We start from the raw sequence: 16,277 nt of genomic DNA on the forward strand, positions 1-16,277 counted from the left end.
CGCGGAGGTGGACCCGTTTCCGTGCCGCGGGGCCGGCCCAGCCCCCGCCCCGCCCCGCCCCTGCCCGGCCCCGCTCCGCCCGCAGCCGCCTCCCCGTCGGGGCGGAGCTGCCGCCCGGGCCCGTTGCCCGCGCCCCGGCGGGGCGGGTGGCCCGCAGAGGCGGTCGGGATGTGCGGGAGGACGGCCTGCTCGCTGGGAGCCGACAACCTGCGCCGGGCCTGCGCCTACCTCGACCGGGGGGGCCGGCGGCGGCAGCCCGAGTGGATCCGGGCCGAGAGGTACCGGCCTTCCTACAACAAGGGTCCGCAGTCCAGCGGCCCGGTGCTGCTCTCCCGCCGGCACCTCCAGCAGGTACCTCCCCTCCCCTCGCTTTGCCAAACAAAACCGGGGCCTCAGCCCGGCTCCGGCAGTGGCCCTTTTGCCTCGGGTGCCTGGTTGCTGCTGCGCAAAAAAAAAAAAACAAAACAAAACAAAAACCCAAACAAACCCTGCATGGCTGCTGTGCATCCCCTGTTGTGCTTCCCGGGGGGGTGCGGTACCCGATGGGACTTGCAGCAGCTTGCTTGGCTTCGCTTTGCTCGGGGTACATGGCAAGCATTGAATTTTCTCATTGCAAAGGTGTCTCTTCTTGTTAGTGTTGGTGTTCCTAAGGAGGGCGGGGAATCGGCACCGTGCTTCCAGCATCATGTTGTATTTTCTGAAAAAAAAAATTCTTATATAAGTGGTTAACTGTGGTGGAATTTTTTCCCAAATGTCTAGAATTGCTCCTCTGGTTTTATGCTGCTTTCCCGAGGCTTTTTTTTTTTTTTTTTGCACTTCGTAACACTGCTGAGAGTGTCCAGGTTGCATTGGTAGAGAAAAAAAAAAATCACAACTTCAGAGCTGTAAAATAACTGTACACCTGTGGTAACCGTTATCGCAGCTGATTTAAGCCTCACAGCCCTTCCCCAGACAACCTAAGCAGCTTGTACGACTGTGTGTGTGTCTTGTTTGGTTTCTGCATAAGAGGGTGCCTAGCAAACTACTGCTCTTTCGTGTTCAGAGGGGTGAAGCTGGGAGCACTGAATTGAAACGCCCCAAGCTGGGCTCCCTGCGCTCTTTCTGCCCTGGCCCGTGGGGCAGCAAATGGGGCCGCTGCACTTCGCAGCCGTTACTGGTGCAGGGGATGATGGGGTGGGATGCTTTGGAGAGCCATGAGCGATGCTCTCAGGCATCCTTCATACCCTCCTTTCCTGCTTTGGGGTCCCACGTCCCCCCGAGAGCAGCTGATCAGAGGAATACGGGGCTGGGAGCGTGATACAGGTCACAAGGAGACACCTGCTTGGTTGGCTGTCTCTGTTCAAGTTGTTAGGACACAGGTGTGGCGTAAGGTCCCCCTTTTTGCCGCTCCTGATCTGTGAGAGGCTCTGGAAGACTTTACAGAGCAGGGCATGTACATGTCCCTATGTATACACGGCCATGGTAGGTATATACATGTGCATCTACTGCCGTTCTCTGTGAGCAAACGCACCCCGGGGCCTCGCTCGGCCCAGCTGTGGGCTGCCTGGCGCTGGCGGCCGCTGGCAGAAAGCAAGAGCGAGCTGGGGGAGAAGTGAAAGCCGCAAGCTGTTTCCATTGTCTGAAGGCAGGTGATATGCAAAGCGCAAGGAGTGAAAGTGAACCGGGGCAGCGGAAATCAGGTTATTAAAATGAAGGTGAGGCTTACACCCTTTGGGACGCTCGCTGGAGAGAGAGGAGCTCTGAGGACCTTAACACCAGCCCGACAAGACCGTTTACTGAGGAGCTGGGGAGCTCTCATGTACAGCTGCTTCCCATTGAAGAAAAACTGTGTTCATTCCTCCGGAGAGTCGTCTGGAGCAAAATATTCTTGTGCTTTCTGCTGAAGATCAATTCTTATGGGAAAGCAGTTAAGAATATGCAAAGGGTTATAACTAGCGGTTATCTCTGCTTGGCATGTGAGTGGCATCCCTGCAGAAGAGCAGAGGCAGATTTGGTGCTGCAGCTCAGCTCTCGCCAGAGAGGCCAGCCTGTTCCCCCCTTGCAGGGGGAGAAGCTGTTTCCGCAGGGCTCTGCGAAGCCCCCCTCTCCAGCTGCTGGGATGCTCGCGGTCCCTGTGATGAGGCCCTGACTTGAGGTGTTTCTCTGTCTCATTCGAAAGGATGCGGACTCCTCGGAGCGGGTCCTCATGGACATGCGCTGGGGCCTGATTCCCTCCTGGTTCAAAAAGGACGACCCCTCCAAAATGCAGTTTAATACCTCCAACTGCCGCAGCGATACCATGCTGAAGAAGTCCTCCTACAAGGTGAGTTGCTGCTGTCCTTGTGTCCAGCTTGAAGAGCTCTCACAGTTGGCAGAACTGGAGCTGAAGCGTCTTCCTAGCGAGTACCAGTCACCGTTTGCCTGCTGCACAGGGGAGTAAGTCCCTCTACTGCAGAGCTGGCAGATTTTATTAAAATAGAAGAACTGAAAAGGTTGTTGCTGGTGCAGCTCATCTTTCATCACAGTGCTGGTGGTGGTGTTTGTTCACCCCACGGGGCAGTTCAGGGGAGCCCTGAGAGGGAGCGAGTGTGCTGGGTGGTCCCAGGAGCCCCCGTCCTCCCTCGCAGGCTTCCCGAGGCTGCTGTTCACAGCTCACTTGTGCTTCCTCTCCCTCAGGGTGCTCTCCTCAAGGGCAAGCGCTGCGTGGTCCTGGCGGATGGCTTCTATGAGTGGCAGCAGCTCAGCGGGGGGAAGCAGCCGTATTTCATTTACTTCCCCCAGAAAAAGGACGCTGTGGTACGGAGTCACTCGCAGTGTCTGAACGCTTGTGCCCAGCTCTGGGTCCCTGCTCCCTCCAGCTGCCCTGGGATAAAGCCCCCTTCCCTCCAACTCTGGCCATCTCTGGGGGTCTCTGTTTCCCCATGGGGCTCTGTTCCGTGGCAGGCTCGGCACCCCGGCATTCCTCTGTGTCCGGCAGTCTCCGCTGCTGTCATCCCCTGGCTGTAAACAGTGCTGCAGCGTCCCTGCCGTCACGCTCGCTGCTCCCCGCGTGCCGGATATTTGCATGGGTGGGCGATGTGTCTCACAGGGGACTGGGCTGGGAGTTTCACTACCTCTTTCCTTTGCGATGGTTCAGAAGGGGAGGAGGGCGCTGGCTTGCCTGTGGGAAGATGAGGCTCCTGGTACCTCTCCTGGAGTTACCTCAAATTAGTAGAAAGGCTCCTGGAAAGCCCGCAGATTAGTTCAGCTCATGACTTAGATCTGCCGTAGCACTGGCAAGTCTGCGGTGCTTCGGCTGCTCGTGGGTCGGCACTGACCAGGGTGATGGGGCCTCTCTCCCGCAGGCCGAGGAGAAGGAGGGAGATGAGGAATGGAAAGGATGGAGGTTGCTCACCATGGCTGGGATTTTCGACTGCTGGGAGCCGCCGGCGGGAGGAGAAATGCTGTATACTTACACCATCATCACTGTAGATGCCTCCAAGGACGTGAGCTTCATCCATCACAGGCAAGTGAGAGCTGGAAGGGAGGGCTGCAGGGCACTGGGGAGGAAAGCTGCAAAATGCTACAACGTTACCAGCTCGTTTCGGGTCACTGGCTTACGCCCTTTCCATAAATCACCATCTCGGTTCCCCCGGCGGGTGGCGTTGGAGTTAGATCACATTTTGGGGTTGGATCACTCTCTGCCTCCCCAGGGCCTGGCAGTCAACCCCTCTGCCTCTTCCAGCAAAGCAGCTACCTGGGCAAAGCGAGCACGCGCTCCGCCTTGCGGAACAGCATCCTGCTGCTTCGGTTTTCCCCGATTCCCCGACCTGCCAGCTCCCTGCTAGCCTACAAGCCTGGCTTTTGCCATATCGGCACGGGCTTTTAGCTCCAACTATTTTGTCCCCTAGGATGCCAGCCATCCTGGACGGGGACGAGGCCATCAGAAAATGGCTGGACTTTGCTGAAGTGCCAACCCAAGAAGCGGTTAAACTCATCCAGCCCACGGAGAACATAATTTTCCACCCGGTGTCCACTTTTGTCAACAGTGTCCGCAACAACACGCCTGAGTGTCTCACACCCATCGAGCTGGGGGCCAAAAAGGTGAGTGCTGGCGGGGGCTTGGCAGGGGAGAGCTTGGCCAGGGTGATGTCCCTGAGCGGGGACGGTGCTGCCAGGTCCCAGGAGGCGTGCCTGTGCTTGATGCTGGAGTGCAGAGCCTCGAACAGACTCCCTTCCCTCTGCTTCCAGAAATAAACTGACACCCTGTGCCAGGATTTCTCTGCCAAATGAAGCAAATACCATGTGAAATGGGTCTTGGACAAGTCTGTTCCCAGCAGCTCAGGGAACCTCCTGCAGATGTGCCTGATGGCAGGCAGGGCCGCAGCTCCACCGCCGCATCCCGCTCTGGACCAGCTCTTGCCATTGGCTGCCTGCCCTGCGTCTGACTTCTCTCACACTGTCTTTTGTCTCTCCAGGAGGTCAAAGCCACCCCAAGCAGCAAAGCGATGCTGAGCTGGTTAAAAAACTCCCAGGAGGGCTCTCCCCAGAAGAAAGAAAACGATTTGCCCAGGTGGACGAGTCAGTTCATCCACAGCCCTTCGCCCAAGAAAACCAGTGCAGATATCCTGCAGCAGTGGCTGGGGAAGGAGGGAGAGCCGGCTGCGAAGAAGCGCAAGGCTTAGGCACCAGCTGGGATGGCTGGCCATCCTTTTTCCTCCTGCTTTTCCTAAGCAGAATGATGAATGGTTTTTTGGAAGGCTTTGCAGCCTGGTATTGAGATTCTCCAAGCTTCTCAGGTGTAGATTCAATACTCTAGGTTGTTGTCCCTGATGATTTTTGTGTTTTGTTAAAGGTCAGTGTTTGTCTTTAAAGGTTTTGGCTGCTTCTTATGCTGACGGGAATGAATATAACCTGCTGGCCTCCCTCCCTGCCAGTCACTCCTACCAAGCAAAGATAAAGCCCAGTGAAGCACCTTAGCCTGCTGGGGAGGAGTAGCTTCTGTCTTCTGACAGTGTTTGTGTTCATGTCTCCTTCCGTTTTCTTTTCCCATTTTTTGATATTAAACTGACACCTCTTTTCCATTTAATTCCATGTTGATTCTGTACAAATTCCTTTCTAATACGCTTGCCCTCAAAAGTTGGCTGCAGTACAGGGGACCGTGCAACTCGTACTGTGAAGAAACCCCGGGCTGGGAAGATCTGCCAGAGTCCTCTCGCTCTGCACCAGCGCTGCATTTGTGGCTCCTAAACAGGGAGACGTTTAAGTGGCACCTGGGAGGAGCTGGACTTCGGTTTCCTTGCGGGCAGTGGGGTGGGACAGCGTGTCTTGGTCACGTTGTTTGTACAATCATTTTGTTAATGGGATTTGAAGGCTTAGAGAGGATTTTCTTGGTCTGTGGAGGGATGCGCTGTGCCTTGTTCATAAAGGTCATTGATTAAAGCCCAGATAACCAAAGTGCCATTACAGAACAGCACAGGGCAGTTGTTTTTGAGGTCAGGGATTTTGTAAACAGCCAGATGTTACAGACCAAAAGCCTTACACAGTGGGACCCATGCTGGGAAGCGGTACTTCACTTGGAAGTTGGAACTTATTGGAAACAATAAAATGGGATTAACTGTTTGACTGCGCCGTGCCCTTGTCCGTGTGCATGTCCATGTGTCCCCTTTGCCGAGCGAAGCACCTGTGCTCCTGTTTGGCACAAAGAGCTTGTACCTCCTCTCCATCTGCTGAGGGGGAGACCAGCTACCCACTGCTGAGCTCTCAGGGTACCGGCAGGGCCAACTTGCTGGAGCATTTCCACTTGCCAGGGGAAAATATTCCCTGGGGATTTGTTTTGGGGTTCCTCTTGAATGATCTGGCCCTGGGGAGCTGCAGGGACAGCCGTAGCTGGGGCTTATCCCTAGGGAGGGACAGTGGAGCTCAGGCGCGAGCTCTAAGACAGGCACACAGGGAGACCCGAGCACTCTCGGAGCCAAATCTGTCCCTGAATCCCTCGCGTGCCACAGAGGCGGCTGAGCCCAGAAGGTCTCCTGGTTTATGGAGAAGCTGGGATGGGTTTAGGATTTCCAGCCATAAAGTCTGTTGCTAGCTGGCTCCTCGTTGCTCCCACGGTGACACAAGGCAAGAGAGTTCCTGCATTAGCAGCTCCCGCTGGAATAAATAGGTTTTCACGTGCTGGGGCTGTCACCTTGGTGCCTGTCCTTGTGGGCTGCATGAGGGAGGTTTCGCTCCCTGCCTGGCCATCGCTGGGTGAGCAGCTCAGCTGCCCTGGCCTGGCTGACGCTAAGCACAGATCAGACTTTTCCAAAGGGCGCCAGCTCATCTCAAATTCATTTCAGGTCTCAAGTAGCCGTGGAGGGAGTGAAGATGCTGAGCACAAGTTGGGGATGCTTACCTTTCCCTGCTCTGGGGAACATAATCCTTCCCATGGGGAGGCAGAGGCGATGCAAGGTACAGATTATCTCCCTCCAGGCTGTGAGCACTGGCAGCATCACCACCGGAAAAAAAAAATTATGCTGAGGAAGTGTTACTGCTGAACATACACCACCTTTAAACTGGAGCCTGGCTGCTGGCTCAATGCCGTTTGCAGCGGTTGCTCCTACCTGGCAAGGAGATGACTGCACTCAGCTCGGCATGACCTGCCCCGCCAAGAAAAACAAACTGGCTTGGGAGCAACTTTTTCCCTTTTAATTGATGATGCTCTGGCAGGGAGGGCAGTGCCTGCTGCGGGCGGGGGGGGGAGGGGGGGAATGCTCCGGGGAGGGGAGAGCCCCCCATCGAGGGGCTCTCCCCTCCCCGGAGCATCCTCCCCGCCCCGCAGACCCTGGCACCCCCCCCCCCCAGAAGAGGCATCCCGCTGGCCGAGAAGGGGGCTACGATTTTGGGCAAGGCAAAAAGGGGCTGCCGGTGAGGAGCCCCGCTGCCGGGACATTCGCAGGGGCTTCAGTCAAACCCCCCGCTCTAGGCCCCAGCCCAGCCAGAAAGGACATGGGGGGAGCGCTGGCTGCGGCCGGGCTTGGCCGGTTGGGAGCCCGGACCCCCCCTGCCCCAACCCCCGCCCGACGCTGCCCTGGGCGCCGGCCCCGCGGCAGAGCCGGGGCGCTGCGAGCCCTATGCAAATCAGGGATCGACGCGGTGACCAATCAACGCCGCGCCGGCGGCGGAGACAACCAATGGGAAGAGTCGGGCGGCGGGGCGGGCAGGGATATCCGCGGCGCGGCGGCGGCGGCGCTGGCAGTGCGGCGGCGGGCGGCGCGCAGGGCGGAGCGGGAGCAGCTGCGGGTAAGGGCGGCGCGGCAGCGGGCGGGGACGGCGGGGCCCCGGCGCGGTGTAACGGCGTTTGTCTCCCTGCAGGCGCCGGAACCGTCTGTGCGCGGCGTTTCTTAGGAGAGGCAGCGGCGAGGGGCCGCTGCCTACCGGCCATGTCGGGCCGGGGGAAGTCCGGTGGCAAAGCGCGGGCCAAGGCCAAGTCGCGCTCGTCGCGGGCCGGGCTGCAGTTCCCCGTGGGTCGGGTGCACCGGTTGCTGCGGAAGGGTAACTACGCGGAGCGGGTGGGCGCCGGGGCGCCGGTGTACCTGGCGGCGGTGCTGGAATACCTCTCGGCTGAGATCCTGGAGCTGGCGGGCAACGCGGCCCGCGACAACAAGAAGACGCGCATCATCCCGCGGCACCTGCAGCTCGCCATCCGCAACGACGAGGAGCTCAACAAGCTGCTGGGCGGCGTGACCATCGCCCAGGGCGGCGTCCTGCCCAACATCCAGGCCGTGCTGCTGCCCAAGAAGACGCAGAGCTCCAAGAAGTGAGCGCTGCTCCCCTTCCCCCCTCCCCCCCACCTTCACCCCGCCCTGCCCTATCTTCCTCTCCCGATGCGGCTGGGGTTCCCCTTCCTGCTCCCAGCCTCGGCTGGGTGGTGAGCCCTGGCAGCCCCCTGCCAGCCCTCCGCTAGCCGCTCGGCCTGGGCTGCAGCAGGGTGCTGGGGGAGCATGGGTGAGCTCAGGTCCTGCTTTGGCCCCTGCCCTGCCCCTCTTCCCTCTGGAAGAAATGTTCTTGGAGGAGGCAGTTGGATCACAGCTGTGAGTGGTGGTGGCATCCGGAGCCATATGGCTGGGTCTTGGTGTGGAGCTGCTGAGGACTGTTTTGGCTGGTGTGGGGATGGACACGGGCACTCCTGGCTGCCTCTCCTCTTTGCCGGCCCTCAGGCTGTGCAGGACCCCCCCGAGCTGGCCCTGTGTGCCCTGGCGTGAGGGTGGGACTCGCTGCTGTACCCCTGCCTCACCCCCTAGCAATGCCAACCTGGCTGCACTGCAGTGGGGAGGGCAAGGGGCTGGAAAATGTGAAAAGGAGGAAAAGTTTCTCCGTTGGCAAGAAGTGACTGTTAGTCTTAGTTTTGTTCCTGGTAAAGCTAGTGCATTGCCTACCGTAAAGAAGCTCTGGTCCTATTTATTTTAAGGTCTGTTATTTTGGGGTACCTCCCTGCAAAGTCACGTTTCCGCAGCTCCCTGGCTCAGTGGGCGCTGGTGGACTTGGTGGGCCCACATCCCGTGGGTCCCGCTAGCGGGGTGGGGTGGAGGCTGCGGTGACAAATCCCCTCGGAGAGCGTCGCAAGGTCAGGCGCCTGCCGAGAGCGGGAGCTGCCATCTTCTGCTGTGGCTCCCCTCTTCTCCCAGCTGCAGAAGCCCTTCGTCTTGCTGAGAGCTACCCTGTACCCTGGTTGCACTTCTGGAAATGATATCCTGTGTCTTCTTTTTGTTGTTGTTTGTTTGTTTGTTCAACACTATTTCTGGTTTTGAGAAATAAAGTGATGATGATATCTGTTAACTGTAACGCTCTATGGATTAATATTTTTTTTTTAAAAAAACAGCCCTAGAGTTTGTATAAACCCACTCTTAGCTAGTACCCTATTTATTTAATGGTTGTGTGGATAATGTGCGAGCATGGGGGCAGGCTAGCTGTCCCATGACACCTGAAATAGCTGATGCAGAGACAGATTTCCTGGCTGCCCAGAGCAGCCCGCTTCTGTGGAGTCCGATAGTCATGTGCATGCGGCAGTGTCTAGGCAATTGGACTGTAGACCTTCATAACATGTTTTTTTTTAAGTAAAAAAAAAAAGCGATTTCTGTTTATGTGCTGTGAGTAGCATGTGTTCAACCTATTGAATCCTCTGTTAATCTTGTGGATGAAGTACCTTACCCTGGCTCTGAGTCATTATCTGGAGCAGATGATCCTGGATGCTTGTCAGCTGGTTTTATGAAGGGGTTTTTCACTCTGTTGTGGAATGTGGAAGTGGTGTATTCGTTACTGTCGTGCTAACGGGGGTGTGGATGTGTCCTGCAGTTATGCTGGGGTACCCTGACGATGAATGGGTGGGGGGCAGCTGGGCACAGCCCTACTGCTGTGACATGGACCCACCGGGGTCTCTCTTCATCCTGTAGCGTGACTGTTGCTGTTGGAGGGGTGAGGATGAGGGGTTTCCTTCCTGCTGCCCAGCATGGTGGTCTGTGTCTGTATCAGAGTGTCTTGTCCTCTCCCTCTTGTTTTCTCCAGGACCAGTGTTCTGTACAACCCAAGAGTGCTTTGTATTTATTAGAAAAATGCAGAACTTGTGATACTGAAAATAACGGTGCAAACCCACTGTCTGATTAAACTGGTTCCCTGTTGAATGCTGTCAAATGTGCTGTGTCTTGTCACCTCACTGAAGCTGGCAGCGGTCTGCAGGAGCAGGCTCTCTGGTGGCAGCTTGGTGTCTGGGCTTGGCTTTCTCTGAGCAGAAAGGACTAGTAGCACACCAGATCTGGCCAGCAGAAGCTTTCCCTATCTTTTCTATCCAACCCCTGGGAGCAGATAAAACCCTTCTCTGGCTTTTCTCCCTGCTATGGGAATGCCACATTGCCCAGTCGCTCTGGTACCAGTGTCAGGGAGCTTGGACTGGGAGCAGCAGAAAGGAGTGAGGCTGGACCCTACCCCAGTGCTGGAGGGGGCTGTCGCAGGACCCTCTGGGTGACCTTGCAGGGCAAGTTGGTGGAGATGGGCTTCCAGAGGTCAGATGGGAAAAGCTGATCCTAATGGCAAGAGAGGAGGCCTGGGGCTGTTTCTTATTCCAACACCTGCTCCCTTTGTTGGACATAACCCAGTTTGCTGTCCTGGTGTCTGGCGTGCAAGCCGGAGTTGCTCCCTGCTTGGGTTTTGGGTTGTGGGAAGCTTGGACAACTTGTAGTGCAGTCAAGGTTGGGTGCTGGCAAGGTCTGTGCTGGGCTATGGGAGGTGTGGGTCAGGACTGGAGCTGCTGGGCTGGTCTCTATAGGACAGTATGCTGCCTCCTGCCCTACCAAACATTTTGTCCAGAGCAAAAGGCAGAAACGAGTTTTAAGCGGTTGGGGGTGCCCTGGGGCAGGGACCAGGGACAGCTTGGGCTGCTGCTCAGTATAGGCAGGGCTGAATAGCTCTGTAGCCACCTTAGCCATTGCGTGGCTCTGACCCAGGCTGGTGGGGTGATGCCTGCACCTGTAACTAGGAGCTGGTGGCACCCATAGTGCCCTTGACACTGAGCTCCAGTGGGGTTCTGAGCTTCCTCTGCCAGCCATGTGACAGACAAGCTGGACTGTTGCAATGAGGACCAAAGGAAATCCTGTCTGTCTCACCAAGTGTTGACGAAGTGCTTGGCCTTGGTCACCTCCTACACCTTGCATCTGAACATTGCCATGACCAGGGGAGTGGAAGTCCTGGTCTTCACTAGAAAGCTGGAATGGATACTGTCACCTTTAAGGCTGCGGCTCCAGAGATGGGTTCTTGTGGCTTTCTTGAGCAGTGTTGCTAGCCGTGGCTCTTCTGAGTGCTTCATAGCACCAGAGCAGTTGAGCTCATAAAATGGTGAGGGTCTTGGCTGAGTAGAGCCTTCCCTGAGGTCACGCAGCCTGAACGGGCATCTGTTGGTCTGTGCTTCCCTTGAGAGGGCAGGGAGCCTGCAGGGCTTTGCCTCTGCTGCCTCTTGGGCACCTGAAGGTGAGGCAAGCACGGACCTAGAACTGAAGCTGTCCGCTGTAGGAGGCGGCTGTGCCCTTCCCTGTGCACAGCAGAGTCTCCACCAGCTGTGTGCCTCAGCTCTGGGACTGGCTGTGTTTGGTGACGAGACTGGAGCCACTGGCCCTTGGAACCCCTCGGGGCTTGGGTTTCTCACCAGAGCAGCACCCATGGGAGTTCACTCAGGGATGCTCCAGCATCACAGCTCCTGGCACTCGCGACCTGTGGGGTAAGAGGCTGCCAGCCCCTCTGACCAAGAGGCGAGGGCTCCTGTGTGTCACCCTCTTCACCTCCCTTGGTGATGGCATCGGCTCCAAAACCTGCAGTGTCATCTATTGACTGAGGAGACAACTGCAGATCAGTGCTGGAACGCGGCAGCTCTCTCCTGCTACCCGAGGTCGCTGGCAGGTGCTCAAGCTTGGTGTGGGACTTTCACGGGCAGGGGGGTGGTGGCTGGTCCTAAATATAGACCTGGAGGGATGCCACTGCCTCCCAGAAGCAGTGTAGCTGGCTGGTCTCCTCCAGGAGCACAGCTGGCTCCTCCTGCCAAATTTAGCTGATGGACCTTTCTTCAGGGAAGGAAACTTGCTTCTTTCCTCCCTGCTCGTGCTCTAAGAGGGATGGGGATAGAGCAGCTACACAGGGCCTGGGCCCTGGAGGGAGGGGGCTGCTCCTTTTTTGGGAAAGCCAAAGGGTCCTGCTGCTGGCTGGGATTGTGGCTGTCCCCAGGCACTGGCTGGCTGCTGTCCCTCTGTCCCCTCCTCGTGGTGGCCTTAGCCTCCCCAGGCCCTGGGAGGGGGGTGGTGCTCCTGCTCGATACCCCCCTCCCTCGCTGGCACGGGTGGCCGAGCTGGACCCCGGTGCGGGGCTGTTACTGAGGGCTGGGCCCGAGGGCAGCGCTGCCCTGCTGCGCGCTTAACCACGGCCCACCCGTGGGGTACGGTGCGACTGCGCTGCCCCCTGCCATCCTGCTGCAGAGAGCAAACACGCGGGTCGGGCTACAGCCCCGGTATAAGCTGGGGGTCCCTGGTGTGCGGGGAGGGGGCGAGTGTGGAGCTGCGGGCTCGCCCTGCGTTCCTGCAGAACAAGATGGCCCAGATTCCCCGGCAGGGCTTTATGCAACCGCGCTGGTGCGGGCTATAAATAGGCACAGCCACGGAGGCACGGGGGGTGCCGTGGGCCTCGGCTCCCAGCGCCCTCCCCGTGCGCGCAGCGCGAACCCCACCTCCGGCGGGGGGGGGGGAACAAACCGCCCCCCAGCAGCCGGGGCTCGAAGGTGGGGGCGCGCAGCCGCGGAGGGACCGCTCTGCTCCCCGGCGGGGGAATCCTCACCCCTCTGCTCCTGCCCTTCCCGCTGGGAGCCGCGCAGCTCCTCCCCGGGTCCGCTCCGGCACATCAACATCTGGGCGGGGAGCAGCTCCCCCCCCCGCCCGCCTCCTCCGCGGGGACCGACGCGGCACGGCCCGCTGGCCCCCGGCCCTCCCCGCCCGCTCCCAGGCCTGCAGGGAGTACACCACAGCTCGACGTTTTTTAACAATTTATTTGAAACGACGATAAATGAAAAGAAAAAAAAAAATAAACGGAAACAAAAAAAACCCACCATCCCCTAAAAAATTAACCAAAACCAACCCAAAACCGTTTAAAAAAAAAAAAATTAAAGGCCATTGAAGATGCGACCTGAACCGGCGGCCCGGGGGTCCCCGCGGGCCGTCCCGCCCAGCGAGCGCCGGCCCTTTAAGAGCGCCCGACGCCGCGGTGGCCAATTGGCGCCCAACGGGCCGTTGCCATGGCGTCGGGAGGGGGCGGGAGCCAATAGGGGGCGCCGTGGCTTTTCGAAATCGCGGCGAGCAGGCACGGAGCGCCCGGCGGGAGGGGCGGGGCGCGGCGCGGACCCGGGCGGCGGGAGCCGGCCCACGTGGCGCGGGGGGCAGCGGGGGCGCCGCCGCAAAATGGCTGCTATGGAAACCGGGCGGGAAAAAAAAAAAAAAAAAACCACAACAAAAAAACCCTGTAAAGCACCGGGGAGACGTGGGGGGGGGGGGGGGGGGGCCTGGATCCGGAACCGTCTACACTCGGGGAGGGGCACGGCCGAAAACAAAAGGGCGCGATCGGGTAGAAGCCGCGGGGTGGGGAAGGGGGGGAAATGGAAAAAAGAAAGGGGCGGTGGGGGTGGGGGGGGGAGGGCTGGGGCAGCCGCAGCCCCGCTCACCGCGCACGGCGGCGGCTGCGGAGCCGAGTCAGCAACACAAAGACAAAGCGGGTCCCCTGGGTCCGTCCTCAGAGCAGTCTGTGCCGCGGGGCTCACAGTCCGGGGGGCGGCGGGGGGACTGGGGGGGGGGGCTCCCTGCGCCCCGCTCTCATGCCTTCCTGCTCTTGAGCGCCTTGGGCTTTGCGGACTTCTTCACCTTCTTGCCCCCGGGGGACGCGGCTCCCTTCTTGGTGGCCTTCTTGGCTTTGCCCTTGTCCTTCTTCGCCGCCGCGCCGCCGGCTCCCTTCTTGTGCGATTTCTTCTCCGGCTTCTTGCTCTTGGCCGCCGGCTTCTTCTCCGCCCGCCGGGACGTGGAGGCCGTCGCCTTCTTGTGCGACTTGTGGGCGCCGCTGCCCGCGCCCCCGTCGCCGCCGCCTTCCAGCTTCTTCCTGTTGAGCTTGAAGGAGCCGTTGGCGCCGGTGCCCTTGACCTGCAGCAGCGTGTCGTTCTGCACCAGCGCCTTGATGGAGTACTTCAGGTAGGTTCTGCCGTTCTGCTGGTCGAACCAGGCCACCTTCTTGGCCTCGTTGTAGATCTTGGCCAGCGAGGAGCCATTGCGCTCGCCCAGCTTGCGGATCGTCTCCACCACCAGCTGGCTGTATTTGCCCGGCTGGTTCTTTTTCTTGTTGTTCTTCTTCTTCTTCGACGGCGACAGCGAGGAGGAGCCGCCGCCGCCGCCGCCTTTCGCTTTCTTAGCAGCCGCTTTCTTCTCCGGGGCGAGCGGTACCTCCTCCGCCTCGGTCAGGGGCAGATCAGCTTCTTCCAGCTCCACTGACATGGTGCTGCGCGACACGGGACGTGGGCGGGCAGGGGCGGCGTGGCGGAGGCCCGGCGGGGCTCACTGCTCTCCACCTCCGCTCCGTCCGGCTCCGCGCCGCCGCCGCCGCCTTCTGGAGGGGCGGGCGCCGCCACAGCCCTTTATATGGGCGCGGGGCGGACCACGTTGAGAACAACAACAGCCTGGTCCGCCGCCAGCTCCAACTTGTGCTTCTTCGGGCCCTTTCGCGGGGCTCCCGCGCCGCCGCCCGGCCCCCCCGCGCCGCCCCGCCCGCCCGCCGCCTCGCACCCCGCCGCCCCCCAGCCCGCCGCCGCCCCCCCGCCCCTCGCCGCGCCCCGCCCGCCGCCCCCCGCCGCGATTTCGGGGACGCGCCCGGCACGGCGGATGGAGCGAGGAGGGGGGCGCCTGGCGTGGCGGCGGCTGGGGCCCCGCAGCGGCCCCCCCGCGCGTCGCCGCCGCCGCCGCCCGCTGCCCAAGAGGGGCCGCTGCGGGGGGAGGCGAGCGGCGGGCGGCGGGGGGGGGCGGCGGCGGCGCTGGCCCCGGGTTCTCCGGAGGGAACTAACACAGGCGACGCCCTCCCGCGGCCGCCGGCAGCAGCGCGGAGACGGCGCGCCGAGGCCGGGGGTCCCCGCCCCGGCGCCGGGGGCCGCCCCCCCATCGACCCCTGCCCCCACGGCCGCCCGGTCGGGGCCCTCGAGGGGGGAGCCCCGCGTGCGCGGTGTGCTCCCCCCCCCCCCCCTTCCCCCCAGGCGGGCATCGCCCCGCAGCGGAGGACGCGGGCAGCGCGGCGGGGCCTGGTGGGCTGCCGGTGGCGGGTTGGGGGGGGGGGTCCTCCGGCTTGGCACAGTGCGGGGGTGGGGGGGGGCCTGTATCGCTGCCGCCGCAGCCACCCCTCCGCGCCGCGGGTGGGGGGGGGAGGAGGCGGGGGCAGCCCGTAGTCCCGCTGCCTGCAGGACCTCTGCATGGGCTGGGGGGGTGCAGCAGCGGTGCTATGAAACACCCCCCTCCACGCCCCCCCCCCCCCCCAAGTACACCAACTCCCCAAATCCCACGGCGAGGACTAGACTTCCCGCGGGAAGGGGGATGCCTAACTCTCCCCCAGCCCTTGCAGAGCCCCGGCGCCAGGCCTGGAGGGGCCCCTCGCCCCCCGCACGTGGGGAATGGGATTCCTGTGATCCCCCCCACCACGGCTGGGCCGGGGCTGCGAGTGCGCGGGGGCACTCCCGCAGCAGGCACGCGTCTGTGCCGGGACAGGGAGGGCGTGGAGGGGGGTGTTCACCCCCGCATACGCTCTCTCTCACCCCGCCTCCTGCCCACGCGCGCTGCGCCGAGCCCGCACGGCCCCGCCGCCTCCCCTTCCTCCTCCTCCCCCCCATCCCCTGGCTCTGCTCCGCCATTTCCCTCGGCCGAGCCCCCCGCTGCTGCCCGCGGTGCTGGGGGTCCCTGGGTCCTTGCCGGGGCCGGGCCCTGCCCAATCGTGTCCCTTTCCTACCTGCAGCCCTGTCGCAGCCCCTGCCCTACCCCCCCCCACCCCCCCCCCCGAGCAGAGATTACCCCCCTGTAATAGCGGGGCTCTGCCTCCCCATAGCAGCCGCTGGCCTGGGCACCCCTGTGATGAGTTGTGTCCGGCCTGGGGATTGGGGGGGCATGCGGGTGGAATAGGCCTGAGTGTGCCTGGGGGGGAGGGGGGGGAGTGACCCCCCCCCCCAAAGGGAGCCCCTCGACCCTAGGGCGGGCAGCATTGCACACTCATCCCCGGGATGTAGTGTGTGTGGAACATACACATGTGTAAGTGTCTACATGGGTAGCTCCAGTGCTGTGCCCAAAAGGAAACTCACAGCTGAGCTGGCTATACGTTATGGGTGTATGGAGGGAGTGTGTATGTCATGTGTGTAATGTATGTATCTAATACAGAACGTTTATTGTAATAGCTATATGTAAATTTAAAAGAGAGGTCAGTGTACATGTATATATTTTTAAAACATTGACAAAAACATGATTTTTTTTTTTTTTTTTTAAACTGGGGGTGTGAGAGAGGCCGGGCAGTGCCGTGACCTCACTCATATTTGTGCGGCTGTGGGTGCTGGCAGTGGGCACGGTGGCTGAACACCACACATCCACACACGCCGTGCCCCAGGGCGTCTGTGTGAGTGCTCCTCTCCCTGCCCCCAAAGAGATGGTGGGAAACAACACGTGTAAATATATGAACATATACACGAATTGGAATGAACTCTATAGGGGGCTGCTCTGTGTGTGTGTGTGTGCACTTCTGAG

General features: G+C 60.5%; 3 protein-coding genes across 3 annotated transcripts; 2 read left to right on the forward strand and 1 right to left on the reverse strand.

Moving 5' to 3' along the window:
* Nucleotides 1-143: 143 nt before the first annotated feature.
* HMCES (5-hydroxymethylcytosine binding, ES cell specific) lies at nucleotides 144-5,580 on the forward strand. The gene is made up of 6 exons (XM_086755344.1): nucleotides 144-351; nucleotides 2,159-2,302; nucleotides 2,656-2,775; nucleotides 3,324-3,484; nucleotides 3,870-4,062; nucleotides 4,437-5,580. The coding sequence occupies exons 1-6, from the start codon at nucleotides 169-171 to the stop codon at nucleotides 4,641-4,643; spliced, it is 1,008 nt and encodes a 335-aa protein (XP_086611470.1). The 5' UTR covers nucleotides 144-168; the 3' UTR covers nucleotides 4,644-5,580.
* Nucleotides 5,581-7,215: 1,635 nt separating this feature from the next.
* LOC147599529 (histone H2A type 2-B) lies at nucleotides 7,216-9,630 on the forward strand. The gene is made up of 2 exons (XM_086755525.1): nucleotides 7,216-7,242; nucleotides 7,315-9,630. Exon 2 carries the CDS (start codon nucleotides 7,383-7,385, stop codon nucleotides 7,761-7,763), a length of 381 nt encoding a protein of 126 aa, XP_086611651.1. The 5' UTR covers nucleotides 7,216-7,242; nucleotides 7,315-7,382; the 3' UTR covers nucleotides 7,764-9,630.
* A 2,869-nt stretch (nucleotides 9,631-12,499) lies between these two features.
* Nucleotides 12,500-14,114, reverse strand: H1-10 (H1.10 linker histone). The gene has a single exon (XM_086755523.1). It carries the CDS (start codon nucleotides 14,001-14,003, stop codon nucleotides 13,335-13,337), a length of 669 nt encoding a protein of 222 aa, XP_086611649.1. The 5' UTR covers nucleotides 14,004-14,114; the 3' UTR covers nucleotides 12,500-13,334.
* Nucleotides 14,115-16,277: the final 2,163 nt, after the last annotated feature.

The sequence above is a fragment of the Chlamydotis macqueenii genome, chromosome 10, assembly GCF_036417535.1.
Source record: "Chlamydotis macqueenii isolate bChlMac1 chromosome 10, bChlMac1.mat, whole genome shotgun sequence".
NCBI lineage: Eukaryota > Metazoa > Chordata > Aves > Otidiformes > Otididae > Chlamydotis > Chlamydotis macqueenii.